The sequence below is a fragment of the Cyphellophora attinorum genome (genome assembly GCF_001299255.1).
Source record: "Cyphellophora attinorum strain CBS 131958 chromosome Unknown Contig32, whole genome shotgun sequence".
NCBI lineage: Eukaryota > Fungi > Ascomycota > Eurotiomycetes > Chaetothyriales > Cyphellophoraceae > Cyphellophora > Cyphellophora attinorum.
In genome coordinates, this window is record NW_017253260.1 from 140,522 (window position 1) to 166,586 (window position 26,065).

At 53.6% G+C, this 26,065-nt stretch overlaps 13 protein-coding genes across 13 annotated transcripts; 8 read left to right on the forward strand and 5 right to left on the reverse strand.

Moving 5' to 3' along the window:
• Positions 1 to 125: 125 nt before the first annotated feature.
• Positions 126 to 1,169, reverse strand: AB675_7310 (uncharacterized protein; the record flags this gene model as incomplete). Its single annotated transcript, XM_018147668.1, has 2 exons — positions 126 to 281; positions 342 to 1,169. 2 exons carry the CDS (start codon positions 1,167 to 1,169, stop codon positions 126 to 128), a joined length of 984 nt encoding a protein of 327 aa, XP_017996276.1.
• A 510-nt stretch (positions 1,170 to 1,679) lies between these two features.
• Positions 1,680 to 2,845, forward strand: AB675_7311 (uncharacterized protein; the record flags this gene model as incomplete). The annotated part of the gene is made up of 2 exons (XM_018147669.1): positions 1,680 to 2,624; positions 2,678 to 2,845. The coding sequence occupies 2 exons, from the start codon at positions 1,680 to 1,682 to the stop codon at positions 2,843 to 2,845; spliced, it is 1,113 nt and encodes a 370-aa protein (XP_017996294.1).
• Positions 2,846 to 3,645: 800 nt separating this feature from the next.
• Positions 3,646 to 6,251, forward strand: AB675_7312 (Ankyrin-2; the record flags this gene model as incomplete). Its single annotated transcript, XM_018147670.1, has 4 exons — positions 3,646 to 4,476; positions 4,589 to 4,756; positions 4,803 to 5,994; positions 6,046 to 6,251. 4 exons carry the CDS (start codon positions 3,646 to 3,648, stop codon positions 6,249 to 6,251), a joined length of 2,397 nt encoding a protein of 798 aa, XP_017996233.1.
• Positions 6,252 to 6,610: 359 nt separating this feature from the next.
• AB675_7313 (Vegetative incompatibility protein HET-E-1) lies at positions 6,611 to 8,365 on the forward strand (the record flags this gene model as incomplete). Its single annotated transcript, XM_018147671.1, has 1 exon — positions 6,611 to 8,365. One exon carries the CDS (start codon positions 6,611 to 6,613, stop codon positions 8,363 to 8,365), a length of 1,755 nt encoding a protein of 584 aa, XP_017996200.1.
• Positions 8,366 to 8,770: 405 nt separating this feature from the next.
• Positions 8,771 to 10,977, reverse strand: AB675_7314 (Quinate permease; the record flags this gene model as incomplete). The annotated part of the gene is made up of 6 exons (XM_018147672.1): positions 8,771 to 9,188; positions 9,241 to 9,439; positions 9,501 to 9,588; positions 9,635 to 10,154; positions 10,237 to 10,511; positions 10,597 to 10,977. The coding sequence occupies 6 exons, from the start codon at positions 10,975 to 10,977 to the stop codon at positions 8,771 to 8,773; spliced, it is 1,881 nt and encodes a 626-aa protein (XP_017996265.1).
• Positions 10,978 to 11,446: 469 nt separating this feature from the next.
• Positions 11,447 to 13,329, reverse strand: AB675_7315 (uncharacterized protein; the record flags this gene model as incomplete). Its single annotated transcript, XM_018147673.1, has 2 exons — positions 11,447 to 12,671; positions 12,701 to 13,329. The coding sequence occupies 2 exons, from the start codon at positions 13,327 to 13,329 to the stop codon at positions 11,447 to 11,449; spliced, it is 1,854 nt and encodes a 617-aa protein (XP_017996214.1).
• A 504-nt stretch (positions 13,330 to 13,833) lies between these two features.
• On the reverse strand, positions 13,834 to 14,464 carry AB675_7316 (Peptidyl-prolyl cis-trans isomerase H; the record flags this gene model as incomplete). Its single annotated transcript, XM_018147674.1, has 2 exons — positions 13,834 to 14,284; positions 14,388 to 14,464. The coding sequence occupies 2 exons, from the start codon at positions 14,462 to 14,464 to the stop codon at positions 13,834 to 13,836; spliced, it is 528 nt and encodes a 175-aa protein (XP_017996243.1).
• A 316-nt stretch (positions 14,465 to 14,780) lies between these two features.
• On the forward strand, positions 14,781 to 15,596 carry AB675_7317 (uncharacterized protein; the record flags this gene model as incomplete). The annotated part of the gene is made up of 1 exon (XM_018147675.1): positions 14,781 to 15,596. One exon carries the CDS (start codon positions 14,781 to 14,783, stop codon positions 15,594 to 15,596), a length of 816 nt encoding a protein of 271 aa, XP_017996248.1.
• A 627-nt stretch (positions 15,597 to 16,223) lies between these two features.
• On the forward strand, positions 16,224 to 17,068 carry AB675_7318 (uncharacterized protein; the record flags this gene model as incomplete). The annotated part of the gene is made up of 2 exons (XM_018147676.1): positions 16,224 to 16,852; positions 16,891 to 17,068. The coding sequence occupies 2 exons, from the start codon at positions 16,224 to 16,226 to the stop codon at positions 17,066 to 17,068; spliced, it is 807 nt and encodes a 268-aa protein (XP_017996278.1).
• A 363-nt stretch (positions 17,069 to 17,431) lies between these two features.
• Positions 17,432 to 18,259, reverse strand: AB675_7319 (Protein YdcF; the record flags this gene model as incomplete). The annotated part of the gene is made up of 1 exon (XM_018147677.1): positions 17,432 to 18,259. One exon carries the CDS (start codon positions 18,257 to 18,259, stop codon positions 17,432 to 17,434), a length of 828 nt encoding a protein of 275 aa, XP_017996297.1.
• A 1,146-nt stretch (positions 18,260 to 19,405) lies between these two features.
• AB675_7320 (putative dipeptidyl-peptidase 5) lies at positions 19,406 to 21,713 on the forward strand (the record flags this gene model as incomplete). Its single annotated transcript, XM_018147679.1, has 4 exons — positions 19,406 to 19,473; positions 19,521 to 19,572; positions 19,618 to 20,312; positions 20,372 to 21,713. The coding sequence occupies 4 exons, from the start codon at positions 19,406 to 19,408 to the stop codon at positions 21,711 to 21,713; spliced, it is 2,157 nt and encodes a 718-aa protein (XP_017996234.1).
• A 536-nt stretch (positions 21,714 to 22,249) lies between these two features.
• AB675_7321 (uncharacterized protein) lies at positions 22,250 to 22,831 on the forward strand (the record flags this gene model as incomplete). Its single annotated transcript, XM_018147680.1, has 2 exons — positions 22,250 to 22,458; positions 22,576 to 22,831. The coding sequence occupies 2 exons, from the start codon at positions 22,250 to 22,252 to the stop codon at positions 22,829 to 22,831; spliced, it is 465 nt and encodes a 154-aa protein (XP_017996281.1).
• A 1,359-nt stretch (positions 22,832 to 24,190) lies between these two features.
• Positions 24,191 to 25,276, forward strand: AB675_7322 (Aldo-keto yakc [NADP(+)]; the record flags this gene model as incomplete). The annotated part of the gene is made up of 3 exons (XM_018147681.1): positions 24,191 to 24,822; positions 24,897 to 25,028; positions 25,078 to 25,276. 3 exons carry the CDS (start codon positions 24,191 to 24,193, stop codon positions 25,274 to 25,276), a joined length of 963 nt encoding a protein of 320 aa, XP_017996266.1.
• Positions 25,277 to 26,065: the final 789 nt, after the last annotated feature.

The window sequence follows — 26,065 nt, forward strand, 5'->3', positions numbered from 1 at the left end:
GTGCTTTCCTCGGCACTCCCTGTCACCTGAGATCCTGCCGACGGAGGAAGTGCATTTGGGGCGGGAGTGGCGCGCCCTAATATTTGCACAACATCCTTGCTCTGGCTTTCTTCAAACCTAGCCATTCATCCACAGATCCCGCCCCATGGGAGGCATTCATCAAAGACATCTTCCAGCACTGATTGCTTAAGCACGATGTCTGCGCCCTCAACTAACTTGGCCTCGGTACCATCGTCTTCAGTGATGGCAACCACGCGAGTCGAGATGTTGAGCTCTGCAGTCTGCTACTGGTCAGCCCCTTCCAAATGAAGCACAATATGGAATGCTGAGATACGACTTACATAGTTGTTCCTCTCGAACAGCTTGACTTGGGCCAGGTCACGTACACTTCCGTCGATTCCTGTGTGCAAGACTACCTGGAAGCTGCGACGCTGGCACAGCCAGGCCTGCAAGACTCCGAACAGCTCCGGCGGAACTCTGCCGCCTCTGGCAACACGTCTTCGAGCAGGGAACCTGCAGAAATCCCGAAGCAATTGTTCGAACTTGGCGCTCACATGGCATCCAGCGTTCTCTGTCAGACTCGCGGCTTGATGGGCCTCAGTCATGTCGGAGCGATGAGTAAAGCAACTCCAGAACACATTGTTCAGCAGGAGTCTCTCGACCAGCGCCAACTCAACCCGTTGCAGGCTCGGAAGTCCACACAGTACTCTTGTGACTGTCATGGCGTTACCTTTGAATCCGTATGTTGAATCAAGGAAGAGCAATCTGAGCTGCCTGAAATCTTCCAAGACTGGATCCTGAATGTACCTGGAGCACAAAACGCAGTTCCAGATGTTGGCCTTCGCTGTGCGAAGAAGTGCTGCTCGGGCTTCGGCAAAGTATTGCTTCGAGATCAGCATCTGCGTGATGACGGAGTAGGTGTGGCTGATCCCACATGCTTGTATGTGCCATTGGATGCGCTTTCCGCCGTACGCCTCCTCGAATATGGTCTGTCGGATTTCTGAGGGGATGCTCGTAAGGGTGAGTGGATCTTTCCTGCTAGGCTCGCTTGCAGATGAGGTCGATCGGGCTTCGCTGCGCTGCTCGTTGCTGGCTGTCAAGCGAAGTTGCGCGAACAGAGACGAACACATCGTGGTGATGCGTCTCTTTGTGCTTGACGACAGTGGCATCGCGTTTGGCGGCAAGCTGGTGACCACGTTCCTGGTTCGGAAGCTCAATCGTGACAATCTCCGAAGTTGCGGGAATAGACCCGGAGTGTCGATATACAATAATTGATGAGACACCCCTGAATACTGTGATCCGGCAAGCTCAACGGCAAGGCAGTGGTGGTGAAGTTGAGAAGCAGTATGTGACGTTTCATCTCCACGCTAGAACTGGACGTAAAGGGAGGGGTGTTGCTCCGGCAGCATGCCAAGACGCACACATTGTGGTGTTGGCTCACTTCACCTGAACCAGGTTGACGCCAGTGTTCTTTCTTTAAGATCTCGCAATACTTGGTCTGCTCACAGCGGCTCCTTTCAAGCTGCTTCTGTTGTACAGATTGCTCCGAGCAATTGCGAAGCGGACAGAGGATACCAAGCAAAACAGCACAGTAAGCATTAGCTCCGCATCGATCAATCAAGTCCATCTCGAAGAGCACTTCCCAGCTGACTTACGCCGTAACACAGCGCATGCAAGTCATGGAGCCCGGCATCTCGAACGACGCTGTTGTCAGTGCATTGGGCACGGCAGTACAGGAGATAGTATTCATATCGCAACCTTCGCCCAGCAACGAAGCCGCAAACAGCGCTCTCGCCAGCATAGAGGTTGTTCATCCATCAGCGCCCTCTCCTTACTTCCGATTCATGGACCTGCCGGTCGAGATTAGACGCATCACTTACCAATGGGCTTTCCGGAACACCAAACTGAAGTACCACCGGGTAGTCAACACTTTGCCTGCTCCACGACGACGAGTCACTCACTGCTGGGGCATGCAAGTATGGACTCCAAAGGTCAAGGGGCCGGCGTTGCGCTCACCAGATGTGTCCATAACCTCCGTGTCCAAGTCCTGTCTCCAAGAAGCGCGTCCAATACTGCTCACAGAAGCAACATTCTATATTGATCTCGACTCGGTTTGTCAGAGAAGAAAGTTCGTGGACGACTACCCTGGGAGACCGACATCTGCCGACCTGGTGCTTGGTCCCACTGAGTTCAGCGCCTTACAACATATCTCACTTGGCGCAGAGATTTGGGCTAGACCTCTGGGCTGGACAGGGCTTGAAGACTGGGCCGATCTCAAGAATAAGAACAGTGTCCATCGTCAATATCTGCCCGCGTTCCTGGCTCGGTTGCCCAACTTGAGAAGTGCAACGTTGTATTCGCCATGGTGGGCGGAAGTAGAGGTGCTGGGAGAGAAGATTGATGTTGGTCCAGAAGGAACACTGGATGCCGACAATTTGCAACTCATACAGAGCTGCATTGAGAAGCGTCTCACAGAGAACCATATTGGTGGGAGGGGTTATCGTGAGCATGATCTGCGGGACTTCATCGAGTATTGGGCGTCTCGTAATCGAGAGTTTGAGGCGATGCTGGTGCTTTTGGTAGACGTTGAAGGCGACGAAGCGGACGGGAATAATCCTTCGGTGGTGAGTCTGAATGTAGTGGTAGTCCTCGGAGTACGCGAAACTGACAATGACAGGAAACAAGGATCAACCTCAACACACGGTCGGTGACTCTGAAGTGTGTCTCGCATAACGACGATGGGGAGAACGTCGATCTGGTGCGGAAGTGTCCCGATGGTCCAGAGTACACTGGCGTACTGAGTCGAGCTGCCGTGGAGGGTCTGGTGAACTTCAACAAGGACTGAGAGCTGCTGATCACAGAACTCCAGGCCCAGGAGGGCGCTGGAAGTCCAAAAACTTTTGCCAATCAAGTCGACAGGTTTGAGATGAGCCTCACTTGAGTGTTGAACGTTCCGAGAGACACATTGAGAAGGCATAGTCAGGGAGGGCGCTAAGGGAATCTTGGCGATTTAGCTGGAGAAAACGCCCGGCTCCTACTCCCACAGCTTGTCTGGGTCAACGCCGGCATGCATGTGTCCGAAGCTTAAACTCATGTCACTTCCTACGTTTTCTTTGCTTACAAGCGATCGTTGTATCTACCACGCACATATGATACTACCACAGCCGCGATGACATTGATTCGTACCTTGCCTCAACAAGACTGCGCCACTGGCCGGCAGGGCGCGACTGAAAGCTGACCTATCGATTCGTCCCGCCCTGACATCGCCCAGCGCCTCTTGCGCGTGCCCGAAAGCCCACACCGGCCCCCACGCGCAGAGACGCGCCAAGCCCCTGGATCGTCTGTCCGCGAGTCCGCATACGGTTTATCAGGCGAGTCGCATGCCTGCCACGGTTGATGATAGACAGATATACCCCAGTGCGTTGAAATGCAGGCAAGTGCGAGGGTCAGGCCAGCACCGTTCTTGTAAGAAGTCGCTGCTCAGGGCAAATAATCACGCCGACGTGCTAGTAATTACATGTACTCCCCAGAAACGCTACTAGCATTGGGGGCCAGAAGCGCGGTCAAGTTACTTGAATCCGATAACTCTGATGTGACGCGTCGAAATCGTCAAGAGAAAGGAACTCTCCAGTCGCGAAAGGAAATATGATCGAAAGCAGCATCTTGTCCCGTTTCAAGGACGTTCTGGCAAGTTATTCGGACGACTTCCACACCGTGCAGAAGATCTTGGAAGAAGATCCCTCGCTCGACATTAACGCAATAGGGTATAATGGGCATGGGCTACCTTTCGCCTTCCACGACACCCCGTTATTGGCCGATACCGATATCTCACCACTGCATCTTGCCTGCTACCTTAACAATGAACAGACCGTTAATGTACTACTTGACCGCGGTGCTCATCAGAGACCTACCAGCCATTCTGGGGTCACACCGCTTCACTGCACGATCCAATCCAGAGGAGACTATTCAAAGACTCGCAAAATTGTGCAAAATTTGCTACAACGATTCCCAGATCCTCAGACGCGCACAGGACACATCGAGACAGCAGACCATCTTGGCCGTACAGCGCTGCACCTTGCAATACACCACTCCAACTATGACCTAGTCGAGTATTTATTAGTGGAAGAAGGGGCGGACATTCTCAAAACGACCAATATCGGCCAAACCTGTCTGCACATCGCCGCACAAAATTTTAACTGCGAAATCACCAAGTACTTGTTATCGAGGCCTGAGGTAGACCAGGAATTTGTCCGAAGACGAGACAACTACGAGAACACTGCTTGGGATATCGCGAATGGTTGTGGAGAACCACAACACCTATACGGCGCATTTCGATGGAGGAACGTGAGGTCTTACCTGGAAAAGGAGCTGTCGACCAAAGGGGTTGCGAGCATGAGAACCATCACTCAAAGCCACAGCCTTCTATCTATTACACCTGAGGCGGATACCCATTACAGTCTCGAATGGCTCAACAACGTAAGTCCAAGCTCCGCAGGAGAAAGATACCAAAATGAGATGATACAGAGGTCAGTAGCCATGGTAATACCTCTCGAGTTACAAGTAAGCTCACACTCTGACTCTTTTCTAGGCACTTTTACTCAAGGCAAAGGCGCCTGGCAGGATCATTGCCCAGTTCGCAAATGGCTTGTTGGACGATCATGTCAAGGGCGGTCCAGCCGAAAGCAGCAATGCCTTGATAAGATACAGAGAGCCAAGCTGCGTTTTCGATCAAGGGACAGATTTCATCTCGCTTGTGGTGAGTTATCATACCCTTGTGCAACGACAACTCATGACAGTCCAAGTTCCCTTACTTCCACCTACAAGCAACAGATGAAGCGGCATACTGGAGAGTTGACAGCAAAAGAGGTTACTCGTATTCACATCTAAACAGAGAGTGGTCATACTGCGTCAGTTCAAGATCGAAGTCCTATGGCATATGTCTGCCACTCACTCTTGATGAATACTGCTGTTCGGCATTGACCTGGGAGACCTTGAGTCAGCGTAACGAAGACCAAGTCTACGCGAAGGTGAATGCGGCGTCAGACAGTACCGGAAAGTTGGTATCTATCAGCCAGCTTTGGCTATGGAGTTTCGGAAACACGGTCGTGGTATCACCAGCGGGTGATCCTACCTTCACCGATATTGAGGATCCCGACGACCCAGACCTAGGGAGAGGTCAAGCCACGGAAGTAGGAGAAAGAACAGGGGTCATGTCAAGGACGGGAGATCCAAAGAGACGTGTTGGACAGATTATTGCCCATCTCTTGTTGTACCTGGATGACCCGAACAAGAGCAGCGCAACGGAAGAGAGGGAGTCCAGATGGCCAGCATTCGGAGACACATCCTATTCCCAGTCTACCGATGAGTCCATCTTGAACACGTTCCAGAAGGCGATCACTCTGGTCTCCGAGGACGTCAATCAATACCTGAAACACATATCCATGGACAAGATCAACAGCGATCAAGAAAAACGCTATATTCACGACATTGGCGACATCCGAGAGGAGCTCTCAATGATCAAGCGTGTCGTGATCCAGCAAGAAGGCGTGTGGAAAGACTTCGCCCTTACCGCATGGCCCGACTTTTGGCCATTCGGGCCTGACGGTCGAATGACAGTACCCGTGGAGATACTGGCCAAAGCAAGCGATGCTGAGCGGAACGAATGGCGGATCATCGTCAAGATTCCAGCGACGTTCTCCAAGTACTACCGGCGTCTGGAAGCACTGGACGAGGATGCAGCGCGTGTCGAACAAGCGATAGCGGTCAAGTTGGACTTGATGGCGAAACATGCGACCATCCGTGAGAGCCATACGAGCGCCATCATGAGCGCTGCTGTGTTTGGCTTTACGCTGATCACCATTGTTTTCACTCCTTTGTCGTTCTTTGCGAGTTTGTTCGCGTTGCCGATCGACAGCTTCCAGCGGAGTCAGATATCGGGAAGGTTTTCGGATGAGTCGGGCATGTATACGACTGACTGTATCGGCAGGTGGATCGGTGAGTTGAAGCTGATTTGTGCACAGTACAGTCAATGCTGATGAGTTCTAGCAACTGGAGAGCTCGTTGCTGTTGCTGTCACTTTCTTCGCTATGTGGCTGGCTGTGAGGTATGGGATGGGCGTGCAAATCTTCACTCCAATCTGGGGTCGGTTTAGAGGTGCGTGTGGCCGATTCATGGTATCAATGGAGGTTCAGGCAGATAAAGAGAGGCCACGGCCAGTGTCTCCACGCTCGGGAACAGACGCGCAAGCTTGAAGCTCAAGAGAAACGAGCTTGACTTGGAAGGACAATAACGGAACTTTGAGCATGCAAGTCCACTGTATCCGACCCATGTCCAAAGTACCACCTTCGTCCCCAACACGCCAAGCAATGTGCCAAGCCACTGGATGTTGTCCGCATTTGGCCCATCAGGCTGACTTCTAGAGTTCGCTGCGAGGGACGATTTCGCGAATACACGCAACTTGCAGCGTGAAAGACTTCAACATCAGTTTTATGTTACTTTCGAGACTCGGTCCGAATTGTGACCCAACCTGCGGCCACCAGGACTATCAGCCGCGAGCCTGAGCGTTATCAAGCGAGCCCAGCCGCAGCAAGATCGGCTGACTGGAGGCGCAATGAGACTCATCAATTGCGTCTCCGGTTGCATGGAAGAGTTTGTGGGGACAAAGATACCTAGGTACGCCATTCTGTCCCACACTTGGGAAGAAGAAGAAGTCACCTACTTTGAACCTGGTTCATGGCAAGACTGGCCTGCAACTCGCAAGGGCTATAGAAAGATCGAGCTGACATACCACCTTGCACGAGAGCGGGGCATCTATTACATTTGGGTCGACACTTGCTGCATCGACAAGAAAAGCAGTGCTGAGCTTTCGGAAGCAATCAATTCGATGTACAAGTGGTACGAGCGAGCAGAGGTGTGCTTCGTCTACCTATCTGACCTGGACCAGGGGTCAACAATGGCTGACCTGCCCCATTGCAAATGGATCACACGGGGCTGGACCTTGCAGGAGCTCATAGCCCCGATGACTGTACTATTCTTCAATTGGAGAGGAGACTTACTGGGCTCGAAGGCCGAGTCGACTACCAGTATCTTTCAAGCGACCTCGATCGCGCCCGAGATCTTGCTACAAACGCAATCGCTGCGATCTGTGCCAGTAGCAGAGAAATTCGCCTGGGCCGCTCATCGGAGGACTCTGCGTATCGAAGATATCGCATATTCTTTGCTAGGCATCTTCGATGTCAATATCCCCTTGCTTTACGGTGAGGAACACAGAGCTTTTCGACGCCTGCAAGAAGAGATCATTCGTACTACACCGGATCTGAGCATCTTCGCATGGAGATCTCCCACGATCCCAGGGGAACAATCCACGGGTGGCCAGTCCAGGTACTCCGGCGTACTGGCAGACTCGCCGGCAGTCTTCCCAAGAGAACAACCCATATTGAGAAGACCACGATTTGGCCGAACAGAGCTAAGTGTTACCAGCATCGGCCTCAAGACGCCGATACAGCTGCTCTTTGGTGCGCACGGTATGGCTAAGACACCAAGCTACGTGCTACCGCTAGATTGCGGGGACCACCAAGGGAATTTCTATGGGATCTATCTACGAATGTGCGGACCAAATGAATTCGTGAGAGAGAACCCAGAGCTACTCACGGAGTATATCGAGAAGATGCATGTGATAGGCGCGCCGGGCAAAGAGCACTTTTTGCTCACCGAGCTCCCTGACTGTGACTGCTGCCGGGCCATCGGTAGCCCGAGTCACGACTTTTCCATCGGCCGTTTAAGATCACATGCTTTACAGCTATCAATGCCGGACAGCATGTGGATTTTCGGGGCGCGGCCAGAAGGGAGTTTTGATTATCGGGATCAGCTCTTCTTCGTTGTTGACAACCCAGAGATGGACCTAGCCGTGTTCAGTATAACTGAAAGGACGCGCGAGTTCAATTGCATGTTCTTTGCTGTCGGCTGGTCTAACACCAAAGGCGACTCACCGAAATGCACGATCATTAATCGGGATGATTTCAAGCAAGCCGTCGACGACATAGAAAATGTTCTGTCTACACGAAGCATCCGCTTATCGAGCGTTCTCCGGGGACTGCTGGATGCGCACTCTATTCCCATGGCCTCCTCGACGACGATCAGCGCCAGGAATGATGTGGTGGCATTTACGATCTCCTTTCGGTCGTCCTTGGTCGAAGACCAAGACTTGTGCAGGCATCCCATGTGGAAGATAGAGTTCACCGTAGACACGGGCCCGCTAATTCCCAACGACCAGAGCCCAAGACCCAGAAAGCCTCCGAAGTGGCAGACGGGGAGAGCATCCAGCGATAGACTTCAGACTTCCCATTTCACAACCGTGCAGCCATAACGCACTACACGAGCTTAGCGAGACCACTGCCGCCTCCTCATTACAACCAGGGGGGCTGCTCTGATTCCCCGGAGCCTAGTTCTGATTATGCGCAACGCTAGGCTGTCTCCATCTCGAGCTCGATCGTTCCATGCTGCGCAAGATTCTTGACGCTGGCGACCGATCCGTTGGTCCCAAATGACTGCTGATGCTGATCTGCTGAACATTCTTCGCGGCAGGTTGTCTCTGTCTCCGAGTGAAGGCTGTATGTGCACCAAAAGCATCGTCTGCTCAATGTCAATCTCGCCGGAAGAGGCAGATACAGGTGGTGATGAGTGGCTGCAGAACGCAAAGGTGCTGTCATTGCTGCTGTCTGGGCGCCGACCCTCTGGTCAGGTACCGGTACCGAGTCCTCCCTTCAACGACTTAGGCTTCCTCCACCTCACGAGCAGCCGTCTCCCCATGCACAACACTCTGACTGCCTTTCTCACCATGCACAACATCAGCAGTATTCAAATACGCATCCAGGTCCCGCCTCTGCTCCTCCGGCACATCATTGATATGCACAGCCACATCATCGCCAAACTTGGCAGAGATCTCTTCCAATGACAGCCTCGCCGTCTCCGGCCAGAAGAAGTAGATCATCGGGACGAAAACGATGCACCAGCAGATGATGATTAGGTAGTACTTCCAGCCGATAGTGACGAAGCCAATAGGCGCAGTCTGCAAGAGGATGAGGGTGGCTGCGAACTGGCCAAAGAGGGAGAAGCCCATGCCGATGGGGCGTACTTCGGTGGGGAAGATCTCGGAGACGTAGAGGTACATTGTGGTGTCTTGACCGGTGCTGTGTGGAATTAGCATGAAAGGGGTTCGGAAGGGGAGGGTATCTGACTGACCCTTGGAATGCTAGGTAAAGGAAGACGAAGAATACGCCCGCGGCATTGCCGGCTTTGTTGTCTGTGCCGCTGTACTGCGCTATGCAGCCAGCGAGGCCTGAGGTGGTGACGAGACAGCCGAGAGTGCCGACCATAAACATCCAGCGGCGTGAGTTGACGCGGTCGTGGAGCCACGCGCCGAGAGGATTGTAGATCAGACCTGGCGACATCAGCTTACTATGGCACGACATTGAATGGGTGATCACGTCAAGGATACGTACCTGCGGTGGTCAACCACAAAGCGGACAGCAGCAGGGGCATGCCGCCAGTCTGGCCGAGATTCGTGTATAGCAGCACCGAATAGTTGTTCTTAGGGGCTGTTAGCGACGTCGACGCTAGGACTCTTGGTACTCACAATGACAAGAGGTCCAGAAAACTCGGCACCCCACTGCGTCAAAAATCCAATAATCATACGCTTCCTATAGCTCTTGATCTTCAGCACAGCAGTCCAAGGAGTAACATTGAGCTTTCGTAACTTCGCTTCATCTAGCGCGAGCTGTGCTTTAGTCTGGTACATCTCCTCCTTCGCAACAAGATCAGTCGGATCATCAGGCGATTTCCGCAGTCGCTGAATGATAGTCCACGCCTGCTCCGACTTGCCCTTCTGAATGAGCCATCGTGGGGATTCTGGCATGAATACGGAGTTCACACCCAGGATGAGTGGCGCGAGGCACTGCATGCATAGTGGGAAGCGCCATGCGAAGCTGGGGTTGGAGGCGGTCGCGAAGTAGCAGCCGTAGCCCAGCCATGCCGATAGCATGTACCCGAAGACCAGGAAGATGGCGTGGTGGCCGACGAGCCAGCCGCGACGGGCGGGAGGTGCGAGTTCGGAAAGGTACATGGGCAGATCGTTACTAAGATTCCGATACCTAGCCCTGCGATGAATCTGCCGGCCTGGAACATCCTGCCGTCATATCAGCATGTATTCTATTCCCAATCCGTGGAAAGGTCACTCACGAGAGGCCATTGGCGCCACCCTGGAAAGCGCCACCAAGCAGAGACAGAAAGGCACCAATCTGGATGTTGCGCTTACGACCGAGGCTTGTTGCCGCCCACATGATCCAGATACAGCCTACGGCTGCGCCTGCGCTGAACAGACCGTTGGCCGTCGCTATGGCATTGGTTGTAGTCGTACCGTAGCCAGGCTCTCCCTGCGTGGGCAGGTTGAAGAAGGCATACCAGCCAGGCTGACCGATGGTGCTACCAATCACAGAGGCACCGTAGCCGTAGGTCTATTGCCACTATTAGGCACTCGTAGATGAAGTTTGAAGCGCAAGTGTGACTTGCCAGAGATCCGAATGCGGCTGCGATGGTGACGAGCCGGTTGTAGGTGCTCGTGGGTGGATGTTTGCGCGCCATGTTCTTCTTGGTCAGTCTATCTGCTATGAGGGTATGCAGGCGCGAGGCGACCTTCACGATGAGTGAAGGAATGGCAAGGACGAGGTCGAAACCTGGACATCGTTTTCCGGGGATGTGGGGGTTTATACGCGAGCTCCGCGTGAAGATCGACAGGACTTGACAGAAGGGCAAACCCGAGGTAATCTTGTGCTGTGTAGGTGAAGGACGATCTTCGAGCAAGCTTTTACGCCAATCCTGCTTGGGTACAGACTCGAGTGCTTGAGCCTCATAAAACTGCAGGAATTCTTCCGCCATGGCCAATGGGGTGTTGAGCGCAAACTCCGATTGCGGCGGCTTCATAGTGCTTAGCAGAAAGTCAACTATTGGGGAAACATTTTGTTCCCCGAGATTTGTGCGACTCGATGGGCCGACATCCAGAAATCCGTGAACAGAAGTCCCTGCTCGAGATGTTCAGGCTCCCAAGGACTCTTCACGAGGGAATGACCTCAGAGTGGCAGATGCACGCCGCGGAAACCTGGTCGTCAGCCTCAATTGTACAGCATCGGTGCTAAGTAGAGACCTCGTACATTGTGAATATGGAGCCACGTCGCGTACGGCTGCGTTGGTGATGCTCGTACAGAGACCTGAAGGAACCACAGTACGAAATACAGTGGAGTGTGTATTCTGCCTCAGACCAGGCACGCATGCCAACCGTTCCGGGCTGGAGCACTACACAGGAGTGAGAAGGATGAAAATGCAAGACTGCGACTGCCGTGATGAAGCCTGACATCACTGTGTAGGTGCGCAGCTCGCTGCCGCCACTGCCGTACTAGTAAGGAAGGTATATGATGTTAAGATCTACCGGCACGAAGAGGTCGTAGTCTTCGGACCCGATAATCAAGACTGAGATCGACGCCCTAGTGTTGTTCACATTGTCGTTGCGGGCCGTGAATCCTGTCGTATTGAAAGCCGTACAAGACAGCTTTAGGTCGTCTGTAGCGTGGCACTGTGTCTCAACGTAGTATGACTGGTCGTCTTGGGCGTTGTGACGAGGTAGAGCCGCGTCAGCAACTTCGACGCTGGACTGAAAATACCAGACAAACAGATTGTCATCATAACGAACAACCGGATCGTTCCATTGGCTCAAAAGCCGGTACCCTGTGCCTACACCAGCAGCTGCGACGAGGTTGTTGTTCTCAAGGATGAATTGTTGAGGGATCAGCTGATATCTTGACATCAATTCACATGTCGCGAGATATCCGTACCCATATGGCAGAACTGTTTCGTTGTTGCGCGATTCACTTTGTTGAGCGCCGACCCATTCGCCAGTATAGGCAGTGGTGAGATTGCCAACTTGCAGGAGGAATGCTCCGGGTACTGCTGCCGTGGGTAGCTCGAGGGGGCACGCAAGAGCTGTGCTGATTCCGTTGGATGTCGTGCTGACGCTGGTAGATACTGTGCTGCTGCGGGTAGGAATTGTGCTGCTGCTGGTAGAGGTCATGCTAATGCTGCTAAGTGCCGTGCTGATGCTGCTGGATGTTGTGCTTGTGCTAAAAGATGTCGTGCTGGTGTCGTTGGATAGGTAGATGATATCGAGATCCATCGGCATGAAGCCCACACTTCCGGTGCCGACATAGATATGTGGCGCAAGGCGCCCGTCAATGCCTTCGAGTCCACTCACATCGAAAGCCGTACAACTAAGCTTGAAGTCGCTCGTGGCACTGCATTGTGTCTCAACGTAGTACGCATTTGTAACGTTGTGATTGATCAGATACCCGTTAGCGTCATCAACACTGGTCCAGAACTCCCAACGATAGGCAATGGCTGGAAATGGAGGTAACGAGGGATTGAGATAGCGGCTCAAAAGACGAAGACTGCCGTCGGCGAGGTCAAGCCTGTTGTCTTGGAGGATAAACTGTTGCGGATTGAGCGGGCATGATGTGTATCCTACTGGGATGGGGTCCCCGAAGTCGTTTGTGACGTTCTCAAGTGCGGCATACTGGCTGGACCAGGTTGGGTTGAGATTGCCGACCTGGAGGATAAATGCTCCGACGCTTGGGGAGTGGGGTTCGTGATGCTACACGAAATTTGGGTGCTCGTCGGCGTTGTGCTGGTAGCTGCGGAAGTCGTACTGATGCTGATAGATAGTGTGCTTGTGATGCTCGACGTTGTGCTAGTACCGATCGACGCTGCACTGGAGCTAACAGATGACGATGAGACGATTGTCGACGAGCTCACATCGTCCTGCGTAGACGTAGTCGCTGAAGGCAAACCACTCGTAGATGCTGCTGACGTCGTACTGACTGTATTGTATGTTGAAGAGCCGTAGTTCGTCTTGTCGCTGCTTGTCATTGTCGGCTGTGTCATTGACTGCGTCAAGGCAGATGAGAAAGTCGTAGTGCTGGAAGCAGGAGCAGAGTCAGTCGCAGTGATAGTGGACGTGATTTCAACCGTTGTTGGCGCATTGGTTATGGTAAGGAAGTTGCCGTTGTGAAAGGGGTCGATTGTGGTGTTGCTGGTGACCAGAGACCTGACAACAGCGGCCTGCAGGAACTCTGTGACGGTCACAGACGGCACTGGACAATTCAATGTGTTCCCACTGGCCGGTAAATCTCTGTGTCGATGCATGCGTGCGTGCTGATCAGCAGTTGTCCCTTCGGCAAAGGCCAATAAAGCAAGCAACACCAGGGATCCATACATAGCGAAAGACATTGTCAGCATTTCGCTTTGACTGGTATTCCAATGAAGTCGCTTCGAGCTTGCTTTAGAGCACGACGAGGAGGGTTGTCCTTTTGTGGTCTTTTGTCCCGCCACGAGACGTGTAGAATGAAGGGCAAAGTATAACCTTAGCGCAATGGTGCAGTCGCGATAGGTCGTTGCATTGCTGGCAGAGGTTTACTTCCAGAACCACTGTAGATGTGCACTCGCAGTGGCCAGTTCCAGGTTTGGCTTTGCTCGTGCCATGGAGTTGTTTGAAGGCGCTGGCTTAGACCATGCAATTTCGAGATAGAGTTAATTTGACAATTCGGTCGGTCTGAACGTCCAGCATATCGGGTGTATACATACTATGATGTGGCTGCCGTACACATAGCACCTTCGGTATGCACGGAGGCCCGGATGACAGAGCCCAGAAGGCTATCTCGTGAGTCCTTGGTAGGTAGGGGTCTTGGTTGCAGGAAGGTCTGTGCCGGAAAAGCATGATTGCGGACCATTGCATCACATCTCACCACACTCGACAATTCTGACCTCCAGGACAGGCTTGTCTCCTGGTCCCCGACCACCTCCGCCACCAGTTCTCGTCTGCTCAATCTTCCGCACGACCTGCATCCCCGCTTCATCCACTACCTGCCCAAACACAACATGCTTCCCGTCGAGATGACTTGCCGCCCCACAAGTCACAAAGAATTGACATCCATTCGTATTCTTCCCCGAGTTAGCCATACTCAGTAAGCCAGCCCGATCATGCTTGAACTGAAAGCTCTCATCTGCGAATGGAGCACCATGGTAGATGGACGTTGAGCCCGTGCCATCAGCGTTCAAAAAGTCGCCGCCTTGAATCATGAATCCCTTGATGACGCGGTGAAACTTGGAGTTCTTGTAGCCTTGAGGAAGGCCATTGCTGCCTTTAGATTCGCCGGTGCAGAATTGGCGGAAGTTTTCGGTAGTCCTGGGGACGGTATTGGCGAAGAGGTGAAATTTTATGCGACCGAGTTCTTGGCCTACCGACAGTCAGCTGAAAGAAGACTGAAGACTATGTGAGGAGGGGAGACATGCCGCCAAGAGTGATGTCGAAGAAGACAATGGGCTCGCCCTCGCCCGGTTTGGGAACAGGCACCAGGCCTGCCATCTCGAGTTCGTCGGTACAATGTGGCCGGCGCACACGTTTTGAGCGTTTGGTGGAAGAGGGCAACGCTCAGAGGAGGCGCTCAGGTTTATTCAATACCAGCAGTAACTAAGTGGACAGGCACGTCGTCAAGGAAAGAAGAAAATCAGTTGCTGGCCTTCACCAAAACCGAGTGAAGCCTATGATCGGTTTGCTCGACCGTATCTCGGTGCAGCGTTTTGGCCGAAGCGTGCACCGTAGCAGTCTTCTTGACGACTTCTCCATCGACTCATTTGTCTGTCTCCATTCGATCTCTACAACCTTGCCCGAAGTCCTGACTATGCCTTCAGTCGGGCCGCAATTGCCGCCACATCTGGCTGAGAAGCGCAGACGAAATTCCGACCAACCGAGTGACGACCGGCGGCCCGCAAGCCCCGAAAGCGCCACCAAACGTCGACGAGTCGCAGGCCCCAGTCTGCCACCTGCACCCCTAGACGAGCGGCCAGCAGAGCCCCTTGAGAAGGTTGACGGGTCAGATGATGAAAGTAGCAGCGATGATGACGACTTTGGACCTGCCCTGCCCACCGCTGCAGATCTAAACAAGCCGACCAGCATTCACAAGCCCACAAAAACGTCATCAGCAGCGCCCGCCATGAAGCGTGACGATTGGATGACCATGGCGCCCTCCAGCGGCGACTGGTCGTCGCGAGGAGCAGACCCAACACAGCTCAAAGCGCGCAAGTTCAATACCGGCAAGGGTGCGAAAGCGCCATCCACAAGCGGGGACCGAGCAGCTGATGCGTCATGGCATGAGACGCCGGAACAGAAGCAGGAGCGCTTGCAGAGAGAGCTGATGGGAATCAAGTCCAAGGATGTCGCATCAAAGGCGGCTCCGGCTAACGTGAGTCAGCGCAGTGAGGAGGAAGAAGCAACGGCGAAGCGATTGCGGGAGTACAATGCCGAACGCGGGCCTTCGCTATACGATTCGCATCAGTCCAAGAAGGGCCGCGAGGAGGAGGACGATCCAAGCGCAAGAGCATTCGATCGCGAGAAAGACATCGCGGGTGGACTGCAAATCAACGCCACGAAGCGGCGCGACATGTTGAACAAGGCAAGTGACTTTGGTAGTCGGTTCAGCTCGGCCAAGTACTTGTGAACTCTGATGGTACCAAGATTGGTACGTGTCTCGTGGCAAAGACGACTGCAAGAGTCGACCAACTTCGGGTGTTAGAAGTCAATCGAGTGCAGGCAACCGCATCGACTTGCTTCAAGTGAAGTGAAATGAGCCACAACCGTAGGTGCCTTAGCATGCTGCCTGAGCCACCCTGTCTGAGGACTTTCTTCACGTGGACAAGTTTCTGGCAGACGAGCAGCACTTGTGATCTTGAATTTAAGTTTCACAGCCACTGCCCTGTTGTCCACCTCGCCTGAGCTTTGCAGACGGCACGTCTTTTTCATTGTACATCCAAGTGCTGCCCAACGCAGTAATTACCTCCGTCACACGGGTCTGGACCACGATATGCAGTCAGCGACACGACCAATCGAACACACAAGGCCGTACCTGCAGTCGAGCGCACAGAGACGTATCGCCAAGCTGAGTCCATCGCTTATCACGCAGCCTCGCTTGGCTGCAGGCGAGCAGCATAGCAACGCACAGACAATCGCATCCACAACCGAACCTACAATGAGCGCACCTTACACACTGATGGGCCTCCCGGCGGAATTGAGAGCGACTATTTTCGAGCACCTATATCACCAGACGTGCATCAAATGGCGGCCAAGGATGTCCGACTGGTGGCGCCACATCACCACGAATCTGCTCGTATCAAGGGAATACTTCGCAGAAGCCAGAGAAGTACTCCTTCGGACCGCAACAGCGACTATCAGGTCATGTTATTGCGCTGCAGCCATCTACTCGCCTTACACTACGACAGATTTTCGACAGCTGAGATTTCTGGCAATCCCGACATCCTTTTATACTAAGAGCTCTGATAGTGTTGCAGAACTTTTGGGCCACATGCCAAGTCTGCTATGTGTCACGATCAACCTTTTCAAATATCTCGAAATCGGTAAACCTTTCGAGACTTCTATCGCTCCCGCCGGAGATCATGGCGACACTGCGCGTACAACACGTGTGACCGAGGACGCGAGAAAGCAGTTTACCACGATGTACCAGCAATATCTTCTCAAGCAATTCCGCGGTTTGCCCACCCCAGGCCAATCTCCTCTAGAAGTAGCTGGTGTTCTAAGGGCCGAGATGCAGCGGCATCAAGCTTTCAAGATTCTTCTCAAGACAAAGATTACTCGATTCTGTCAGGAGACTCGGTCTCAGGAATTCACTCTGTCCGCGGACGAGTCACTCTTCGGATGGTGGACCTCCACGCCCGACCCTGCGGCGTCGCGTTGCACTGGGTAAGTGCCCAACTCATGTCGGCACAAATACGCAGCAGCGAAGCTAATGAAGAGCAGGAAGCGACTCTGGACCTGTCGAGCCTGATCGCGACCTTGGTCGAGTTTCAGGATACTTTGACTGAGAGCGGACTGGTCCGCGAAGCGGAATTCAAGGTGGCGCAGTCGACGCTCGAGATGGTAGTCAAGGACACCATTCGTGGTGTAGCAAAGACCTGACGCTGGAATCTGCTTGCCACGACAAAGCACGAGCGCTCGTCCCACGAGATACTGGTCGAGCTGCCACTCTTTCCTGCCCCTTGCCAACCTCAGATGAGACCTTATCGCGGCGCGCAGAATTGCCGATCCAGCGCATTCAATGTTGAGTTGACGTCAAGAGGGTGCCCTTGATGAAGGACGAGTTACTCGCAAGGCACTGCGAGAGTCACCACGCCAGGTTGACCGAACGGCTAGCAGAGCTGCCAATATGTGTTGGAGGACAATAGCTCACAACACTTAGATGATGTCCAGTCGTAACAACTACAGTCCGACAGGTGGTGGTTGAGTGAACGTTTTACAGAGAGGAATGGTGTGATCGCAACTTCAAACGGGCAGCAAATCATCTTCGGTTGACCACAGCGCTCTCCAGATTCGCAAATGCCTGCTCGATCTCATCTGGGATGTCAACGTGAACGATGAAACCCTTGCCACGAGGACCATAGCCTTCAGGTACGTCCCGCAGCCGTGGGATCTCGCCCATAACGAGATCCAAGAACCGGTCCGTCGACCATAGTCCTTCGGGTCTGGACCAGCAATGTCATACTGGACTTCGCCACTGTCCGAAACTGTGAGCTTGGGAATGAAGGTCGGACAAGTCTCGAATCGTGGAGGGTCTGTGTGATCAGCATATACCTTCTGGAACGCTGCTCGGGTCCGCAGACTCATAGTCGGATCCTGCACAATGACGATCTGCTCAGGGCTCGTTATGCCCGCAGCATCGAGCACCCTCCTGGTCTCAATGGCATTTGCACCACAATTCGTCGACTGGTCTTCAATGATAACCTTCAAACCACTCCCGCTCACCTTCGCCACGTCATAGAACTTCGTCCGAATCAGCTCAAGCACTCTTGCCTCAGGCAGACCTTGAATGTCATCTGCACGCGAACGATACTTTGCGTGTGCACCCACAGCTTCGTATAGATAGCCCGTTGAATGACCTATGCCACCACAAATCACGAGACATTTGACCAGCCTTGGATTTGCTTCTAGTGCTGAGAAAACGTGATCTGCTATCGGGAGAATGGAGTTTCCACAGAGAACAATGACGTCGATCTGTGACTTGTATGATGAAAGCGATGGGATTTCGACGTGTGCTAGGAAATTCGCTATCGCGTTGATAGAGTTGATATGGGACGCCTCGAGGTTGCTCATGGCAAGCAGTCACCCTGTCCTATAAGTTGTGTTGCGGGTCCGCGGTACAGTGTACCTCCGGGCAGAATGCGTGTTGAGTCCCCTTCCGCGCTGTGACGTTTGCTTCAATTTCGGCGACGAGGTAGAGTCGGAATCCCAGATACCGGCTCTTCAACTGCAGTGTCTATCATGGATATGCCAGGCTTCGTTCAACCCTACTGCCTGGTTGAGATAACAGCACCGTGAATTGGACACTTGCTCGGGCAGTTCGAAGGTGCTGTCGGATCTTGGTGCTGACAGCGGGAGACAGGGCCACGGGTAGCTGAAGGCTTAGCCAATCAGGCGTCTTTGAATGTCTACCCACCTCGTTCCGTCAGCTTGCCGTCGCAATCTTCGAATACGATTACATATTCACTCTTGGAACCATCGTTTATGATCATTTTCTCGAATATCACGCAATGCACTACGCGGACGACGACCGATTCACACCGGGATCTACTTGTCGGCTATTCCAGGAACAGTGCTCTTGGCTCACATATGTCACTATCAACGACTGCGCGGGGTTCAACCGCTTCATGTAACGCTGAGCAGCACATCCTCCACCTTTTGCTTCTGCCAAGCTGCCCGCCATCCTTTCTTGGGAAGCTTGCACTGCTGCCGAGCCCGACGGCGCTGTCCTCTTTGAACTCTTCAGGCTTGCTCCGAGCCCACCCCGTCGAAGCTTGACGGTCTTGTCTGATAACAAGTCCTCGCAAGACACAAAGTCCCCGCTCTTTGACTTCCAGAAGCCCTTGTAGGCGGACTGCTCGGCATGCGCTGTGGCCACTGTGGATCGGCCAGGCGCGTCATGCCTCCCACCAGATGTAACCATCAGGACGAATCGCAAGCTTCGTCTTGTGCGTCAAGCATGGGCTGCAAGATGTGATGGTAGGTTCCTGCCTTCGTGAGTCGCTAAATCGAGGATATGCCTGCGGAAGCGACAATCAGAGGTGGGTTCCTTGCAGCTTTCCTGGTCGGATTTGCAATGCATAGCTGCAGGCAGCGACGACCTTAAGCAAGCTACCGCAGCTGTCAGGAAAAAAGTCTTCAAAAGCGCATAGGTTGCCAGCGCTGCTCGCGAATTCCTCTTTCAGGAACTGTCACTGTGAATTGATCAGGCTGGAAAACATGGCAGGGCTCAAATGGACTGCGATCGCGACTGCGGCGCTGCCTCTGGTGGCTGCCCTCACTCCCGAGTACGTAACACGCGAAGTACCGAGGCAATTTGGCTGACCACGACCAGAGGCATGCTGGGAGCCCCCAGAAGAAGTGAAGTCATTCCCAACCCAACTGGAGTAAGTCATATGACAAATTCAACATTCACGAGCTGACAGCGACAGGAATGGGGAATCTTCTCGTCGACCAACTATTCTTGGGAAGATCATGCAGCGACCTCGGTGTGGAATCTTCTCAACTTGACGAGCGGCGAGTACGACTACCTAGCAGACGGCAGCGAGGTTGCCGAGATTGCCTGGCTCGGTGGTAATTCCAGTACCGCTCTTGTCTACCTCAACGGCACGAATGAGGAAGAAGATGGCGGTGTCAGTCTATACGCTGCAGACGCAACTGACATCAGTGGTGCGGCTCTCATTGGGTCGTTCCCGGCGCCATACGCCGGCTGGAAGCACGTCCTCACGCCGAGCGGTGATGTTCACTTCCTCGTGTATTGCCTCGCATTCGAGAACGGTACTGCGTACAATCCTGACCCAGAATACGAGCCGCTCAACACTGCCCGCGTCTACGAGTCGACATGGGTCAGGCATTGGGATACCTGGCTTGATGATACTCGAAACAACCTGTTCAAGGGTGTGCTCACTGCCGACGGCGATTCCTTCAGCTTCGATGGTAACCTGACCAACCTGCAAGTCGGCATCAAGAACATCTCTCGTGCAGAAACGCCAGATCGTCCATTTGGCGACTCGACGAACTACGCTCTGTCGCCTGATGGTGAAACTGTTGCATGGTGGACTCGCAACATTGACATCCCGCTTGCGAACAAGACTTCCGCGTACATCTGGCTTCAGCCATTTGACATGTCCTCGCCGGCGACACCACTCAACCATATGACTCGCCCAACACTCCACCCAACGCGAGAGGCTACTCTGCCAACCCGACCTTCTCGCATGACGGCACAAAGATTGCTTACTTTCAGATGGACAGCGACTACTACGAGGCGGACCGCAATAAGATCTACATTGCCAACGCCGACGTCGCGAACCCCAACATCACCCAAATTGCCAACGACTGGGATCGCTCTCCATCCGGGATAGCCTGGGCCAACGATGATCTATCTGTTTTCGTTCAAGCCGACGACCTTGGCCACAGCCGCATCTTCGAGATTCCAGCCGACGCACCTGCCGACTTTCAACCCACCAATATCACTGGCTCGGGCGTCGTGGCTGCCTTCTCCATACTCGCCAGCGACGACATCCTGGTCGCAGACAGCAAAGTCTGGTCCAGCCGAGACTACTACGTCATCTCGCCCGAAGGCGAAGTCATCACTGAACTGCTTAAAGCAAACGAAGAAGACGAAGCCCTAGCAGGCCTGTCAGAAGCCGACTTCCGCGAATTCTACTTCCCCACCCCGAACAACTCTGCCCTACAGGAGCTGCATTCCATCATGGTCCTTCCTGCTGGATTCGACGAATCCGAGACCTACCCGCTCGCCTATATCATCCACGGCGGTCCACAGGGCTACAACGGCAACTCATGGTCTACCCGCTGGAACTTCAAGCTGTGGGCCGACCAGGGCTACGTCGTCGTTGCGCCCAACCCAACCGCCTCGACCGGATTCGGCCAAGCACTCACTGATCTCGTTCAAGGCAACTGGGGTGGCACCCCATACGAGGACATTGTCGCGTGTTACGAATACATCGGCGCCAACTTCCCGTTCATCGATCTCGAAAACGGCATCGAAGCTGGTGCGTCTTACGGCGGCTACATGACCAACTGGATCCAAGGCCACGATCTCGGTCGCAAGTTCAAGGCATTAGTGACCCACGACGGCTCCACGGACACCCGCGCCCAGTACTCGTCGGAGGAAATGTTCTTCATCGAGCACGACAACAACGGCTCCTTCCTGGACGTGCCCGAGAACTACGACCGATGGAGTCCCGTGAACTTCTACGAGAACTGGGCTACACCGCATCTGGTCATCCACAATTCTCTGGACTACCGATTAGGCGAGACAGAGGGTCTGCATCTGTTCAATTTGCTGCAGGAGAAGGGCGTCCCGAGCAAGTTTCTGAACTTCCCGGACGAGAACCACTGGGTGCTGAATCGAGAGAATAGTCTGGCGTGGCATAGTGAGGTGTTTGGGTGGGTTAATTACTGGAGTGGGTTGAGTGAGGTTAGTCCGTTTCATGGGAGTACGAGTGTGACGCCGAGATTTGATCGTGGCGGTGGGGGTCCGGCGAGGAGGCGGCGGTGGCATTGAGTAATGGGACTCGATAGAGGGTGAGTGGAGGGGCCATCTCGGCTGTCGACTATGAAAATAAGGAACGAGTCTCAGGGATAGATGATGCACAGCTGCATCACGTTGTGGCATGATATTATGTCGCTAGTCTGCTCGCGTCGAAAGAGCACCTACACAATCATTAATGTCGAATACGATGGTATCATAATTTCTCCATCTCAGATCGATCTCCCCACAATTTGGCACCAGAACAGTGACATAAGTGCCAGTGAGGGAGTGATAGGTTGTGGCTGCTCGGGTGCCTGGTTGTGCCTGGAACTATCCTAAGTTCGGACGACAACACGCCCTTTTCCGCGACTGCTGACTCATTCACAGCGTGATTGTACTTAGGTATACGCGTAGCAGACAGCCGAACATATCTCCAGCAGCAACCACTTGAACAAACCTTCCATACATCCTGTCGACTTCTCATCTCCAGATTTCGGGTTCGAGATCACAACAACTAACAATTCCCCTCCCTTACACCTCACAAATCACCACAGTCTCCATCAGCCAGCATGTCCACCCCACCAAAACCTGTAACAGCATCCTGCCACTGCGGCGCCATCACAGTCACCGTCCCTTATAAACCCACCCGCATCAACGAATGCCAATGCACCCTCTGTCGCCGCTATGCCGCCGCCTGGGCGTACTACACTACCGCTGACGTGCAGATCTCGCCTGCTCCCTCGCATGAGGAGTCGGCGGCGAGTGGAGCGTATATCTGGTAAGTACTATTAAGTACAGCACTATGCCTCGAGATCTTGGACGCTCTGGTGCACTGGGCCGCAGTCGACTAACTCCTCTGACACTTCTCCATTTTCGCTTCTCTGACATCTTTCAGGGGTGATAAACACCACGGCTTCCATTTTTGCCGGAAGTGTGGCTGCGTCATGTGTTGGTATCCATGCGATGTGGTGGAGGGGAAGGTGGATGCGAAGGAGGGGAAGCAAGTGGGCGTGAACACGCGGATGATGCGGCCGGAGGATGTGAGAGAGGTGGATCGGGAGGTGTTGTTTGATGCGTTGAAGATGACTTTGGGGAAGGACGTGCCGAAGGAGGAGAGGCATGTGGATGATGGGGCTGTTTATGAGGACTAGGGGTGAGTGGGAGGAGTTGGAGATGGTCGGACGATAATGGACGGCGGTGTGTGAGGTATGATGGGGAAGCGATGGGCTTCTTTTCGACAACACCCATTGCCTGCCACTAACCGTACCAGAGCGGGAATCGACAGTGCTGCGAAATTGCACGTCCCACCAGGCAGCAGCAGAAGATACCACCAGGGAATGACGCAATGATGCGGTAAGATACCTGCAAGTGTGATGAGAAAGAAGAGCGGATCGAGGGCAAGAAGGCTGATTACTTATACACCTCAACGTTGTACAGCTCCGGGGCAAACCGAAGCGATCGCTTCACTGACTTGGCCAGGAGGCATTCACTGTAGTCTGAGTCTTTGCTGTCCGCATAGTTCCGGGCAACTTGCTGGCTGCTGTTCGGTTGTAACATGGCTTTCAACAGGTGTTGTATCATACAATGGACAGTGAATGTATCTTGAATGAGTGACTGTAGTGACCGCTCCGCGTTCGTCCGGATCCACTTTGTCGAAAGAGGTATATATCCCAGTCGCCGTGCCCTGACCTGTATCCTTCTCCCTCTCTCACACACACCCACGAGGCTTCACACACCACCACATGCCATGCCAAGGGAGCATCTGGTGCTACTTGACGGGGCGACTGTGTGGTATCAGTGAGTTATACGAAGGGGCCCTAGGTCTGGACTATCATGCTGTACATACCATCTGATCTCTCCGTGATATTGCACTGGGAAACGCATCTGAGCGATGCGAGCTTTTCGCACGACGGGCGCCTGACACTGCAGTATGGCAGGAGCAGCGCATTGATATTCATGGGCTACCAAGGATTATAACCCGACTAAACAGGTCACCATACATGCCGCGGGTACCCGTTTGTTCTTCCCCTAAGCTACGAGTCTTCTTCCATCAAGACTGTCAGGTCTGACCGGGTCTTCGGTTTTCGAGGCAATGCTGGCGAAGTCGAGATTTTGTTCGCTCATAAAGCTAAGTTTGCGGTTTCGTATGGTTCGCCACACGGCGGGAAGATACGCCATGTAGAGCGGCAACTGTGGTGACCATGCTTACTGTCATGGCCTCCGCCTTTCTTTGGGTGTTTCGAGGTTAGGGAAGCAGATTTGCGGGTTTGCAATTTTGGTGGTTGACAGCGCTAAGACCTGCCCTGGTCGGCACTGTATTCCACGAGCACGCAAGAGCCGAGTCGACGACGACGTCATGCGGGGAACATACGTACACTGGCACGGCTTTAACACCGGCAAGTGACCGGCGATTAGGACTATGATATATAATGGAACTTCAACCAGACACTCGAAGTCGTCCCTAACATCCTATAACACAGCCATAACCGTTGAAAGCCAGCTGACCCACCATGTCCTCCAAATACCCCCAACGCAAACTCGGCAACGACCATGTCTCAGCCCAAGGCCTCGGCTGCATGGGCATGTCCTTCGCCTACACCTCCAACGGCGGCTACGACGACACCGAATCCGCCAAAGTCCTGACCCGCGCCGCCGACCTCGGCATCACCTTCTGGGACACCAGCGACATCTACGGCCCGCACACCAATGAGAAGCTCATTGGCAAATGGTTCGCCGACAACCCGGGCCGGAGGAAGGAGATCTTCCTTGCGACGAAGTTTGGGAATATGCGTAGCCCGGATGGGAAGCCCGGTGTGAGGGGTGATCCGGAGTGGGTGAAGGAAGCGTGTCGGCAGAGTCTGGAGAGACTGGGGGTCGAGACGATTGATTTATACTACCAGCATCGGGTGGATGATAAGGTGCCGATTGAGGAGACGGTGAAGGCGATGGTTGAGTTGAAGAATGAAGGGAAGATTAGGTATTTGGGTTTGTCGGAGTGTTCGGCAACGACGTTGAGGCGGGCGTGTAAGGTGCATCCGATTGCGGCGGCGCAGATGGAGTTTAGTCCGTTCGCGCTGGAGATTGAGTCGGAGCAGACCAAGTTTTTGGAGACGGCGAGGGAGTTGGGTGTGATGATTGTGGCGTATAGCCGTTGGGGAGGGGTTTTTTGACGGGCACGATTCGGTCGAGGAAGGACCTCGATGAGACGGACAACAGGATCAACCATCCGAGGTTCTCTGAGCAGCATTTCGGGGATAATTTGAAGCTGGTGGAGAAGCTGGAAGAGATGGCGAAGAAGAAGAACTGCACGGTGGGACAACTGGCGTTGGCTTGGGTTCTGGCACAGGGGTGAGTTGGATTTTGATTGAGGTGGGCTTCACGGCTAATTGATGAACAGGGAGGACTTCATCCCCATCCCAGGGACGAAGCGCGTCAAGTATCTCGAGGAGAATGCAAAGGCGATTGATGTGACGTTGACCAAGGAAGAAGAGTTGGACTTTAGGAAGGCCGTCGAGAGTGTTGGTGGCGGGAAGGGCGAGCGCTATCCACTGGCCATGTTGGCTCGCTGCTTTGGTGACTCGCCAGAGTTGAAGTAGATCAGGGAGTACTTCGTGGGATGGCACGTATCCCATGCCGAACGGCAATCAAAATTGTGTTTGTTGGGTGTTGTCGGCACGGGAAACCGCTAGGCTACCAAGACTTCTCACTTGGAGGTCGGTGATATGCAACATTGCGTCCTCGGCCGAGCTCACCTCGGGCTGAGAAGTTCTCAACCTACCTTCAATCCATCTCCAGCGCCCCCATCGAGTGAATATACCAGGCAGCAACTCAATGCCGAATCATCGTTCGACAGTGAATACTTCCTGACCAGGTCGGTGAAGTGATTGCTCCTCGTCAGCCTCGATCTTCACGTTCTTGAAGAGGTATAAGTAGCTGTGTCGTCCTTGTCTGTTCTCTTCCTCGCACTAGCAAACGAAGATGACTACCGGCGCATGCCATGTCACGCTAGCAACCACTGCAGCTTGATGGGGCGAGTTCGGTCCTCCAAGCCTTTCAATGCGGACGGAAGTGTCTCAACCATGCAACAAGCAGTGTGTGCCGCCGCCATGAGGCATAACCATCCTCTCTTATTCCATCTGTAGACGAAGTGAAGCTCCGTTGGGAACGTGTTGAGCGAAGTCATAGAAGTCGTGGATCGTCTCTGGTCTTCGCATCAACTCCCTGCAGCTATAGATCCGTGGAGTGGTCGGCCCACGACTGTATGCATGATCGACAGTCCACATCACAGTCGCGTCACTTGTACTCCTTTGGTTGCACCTCACAGACTGGACTTCCAAGATCGAAGCAGCAGAATACCACATCGCATGTTGCAGGACACCCAACAC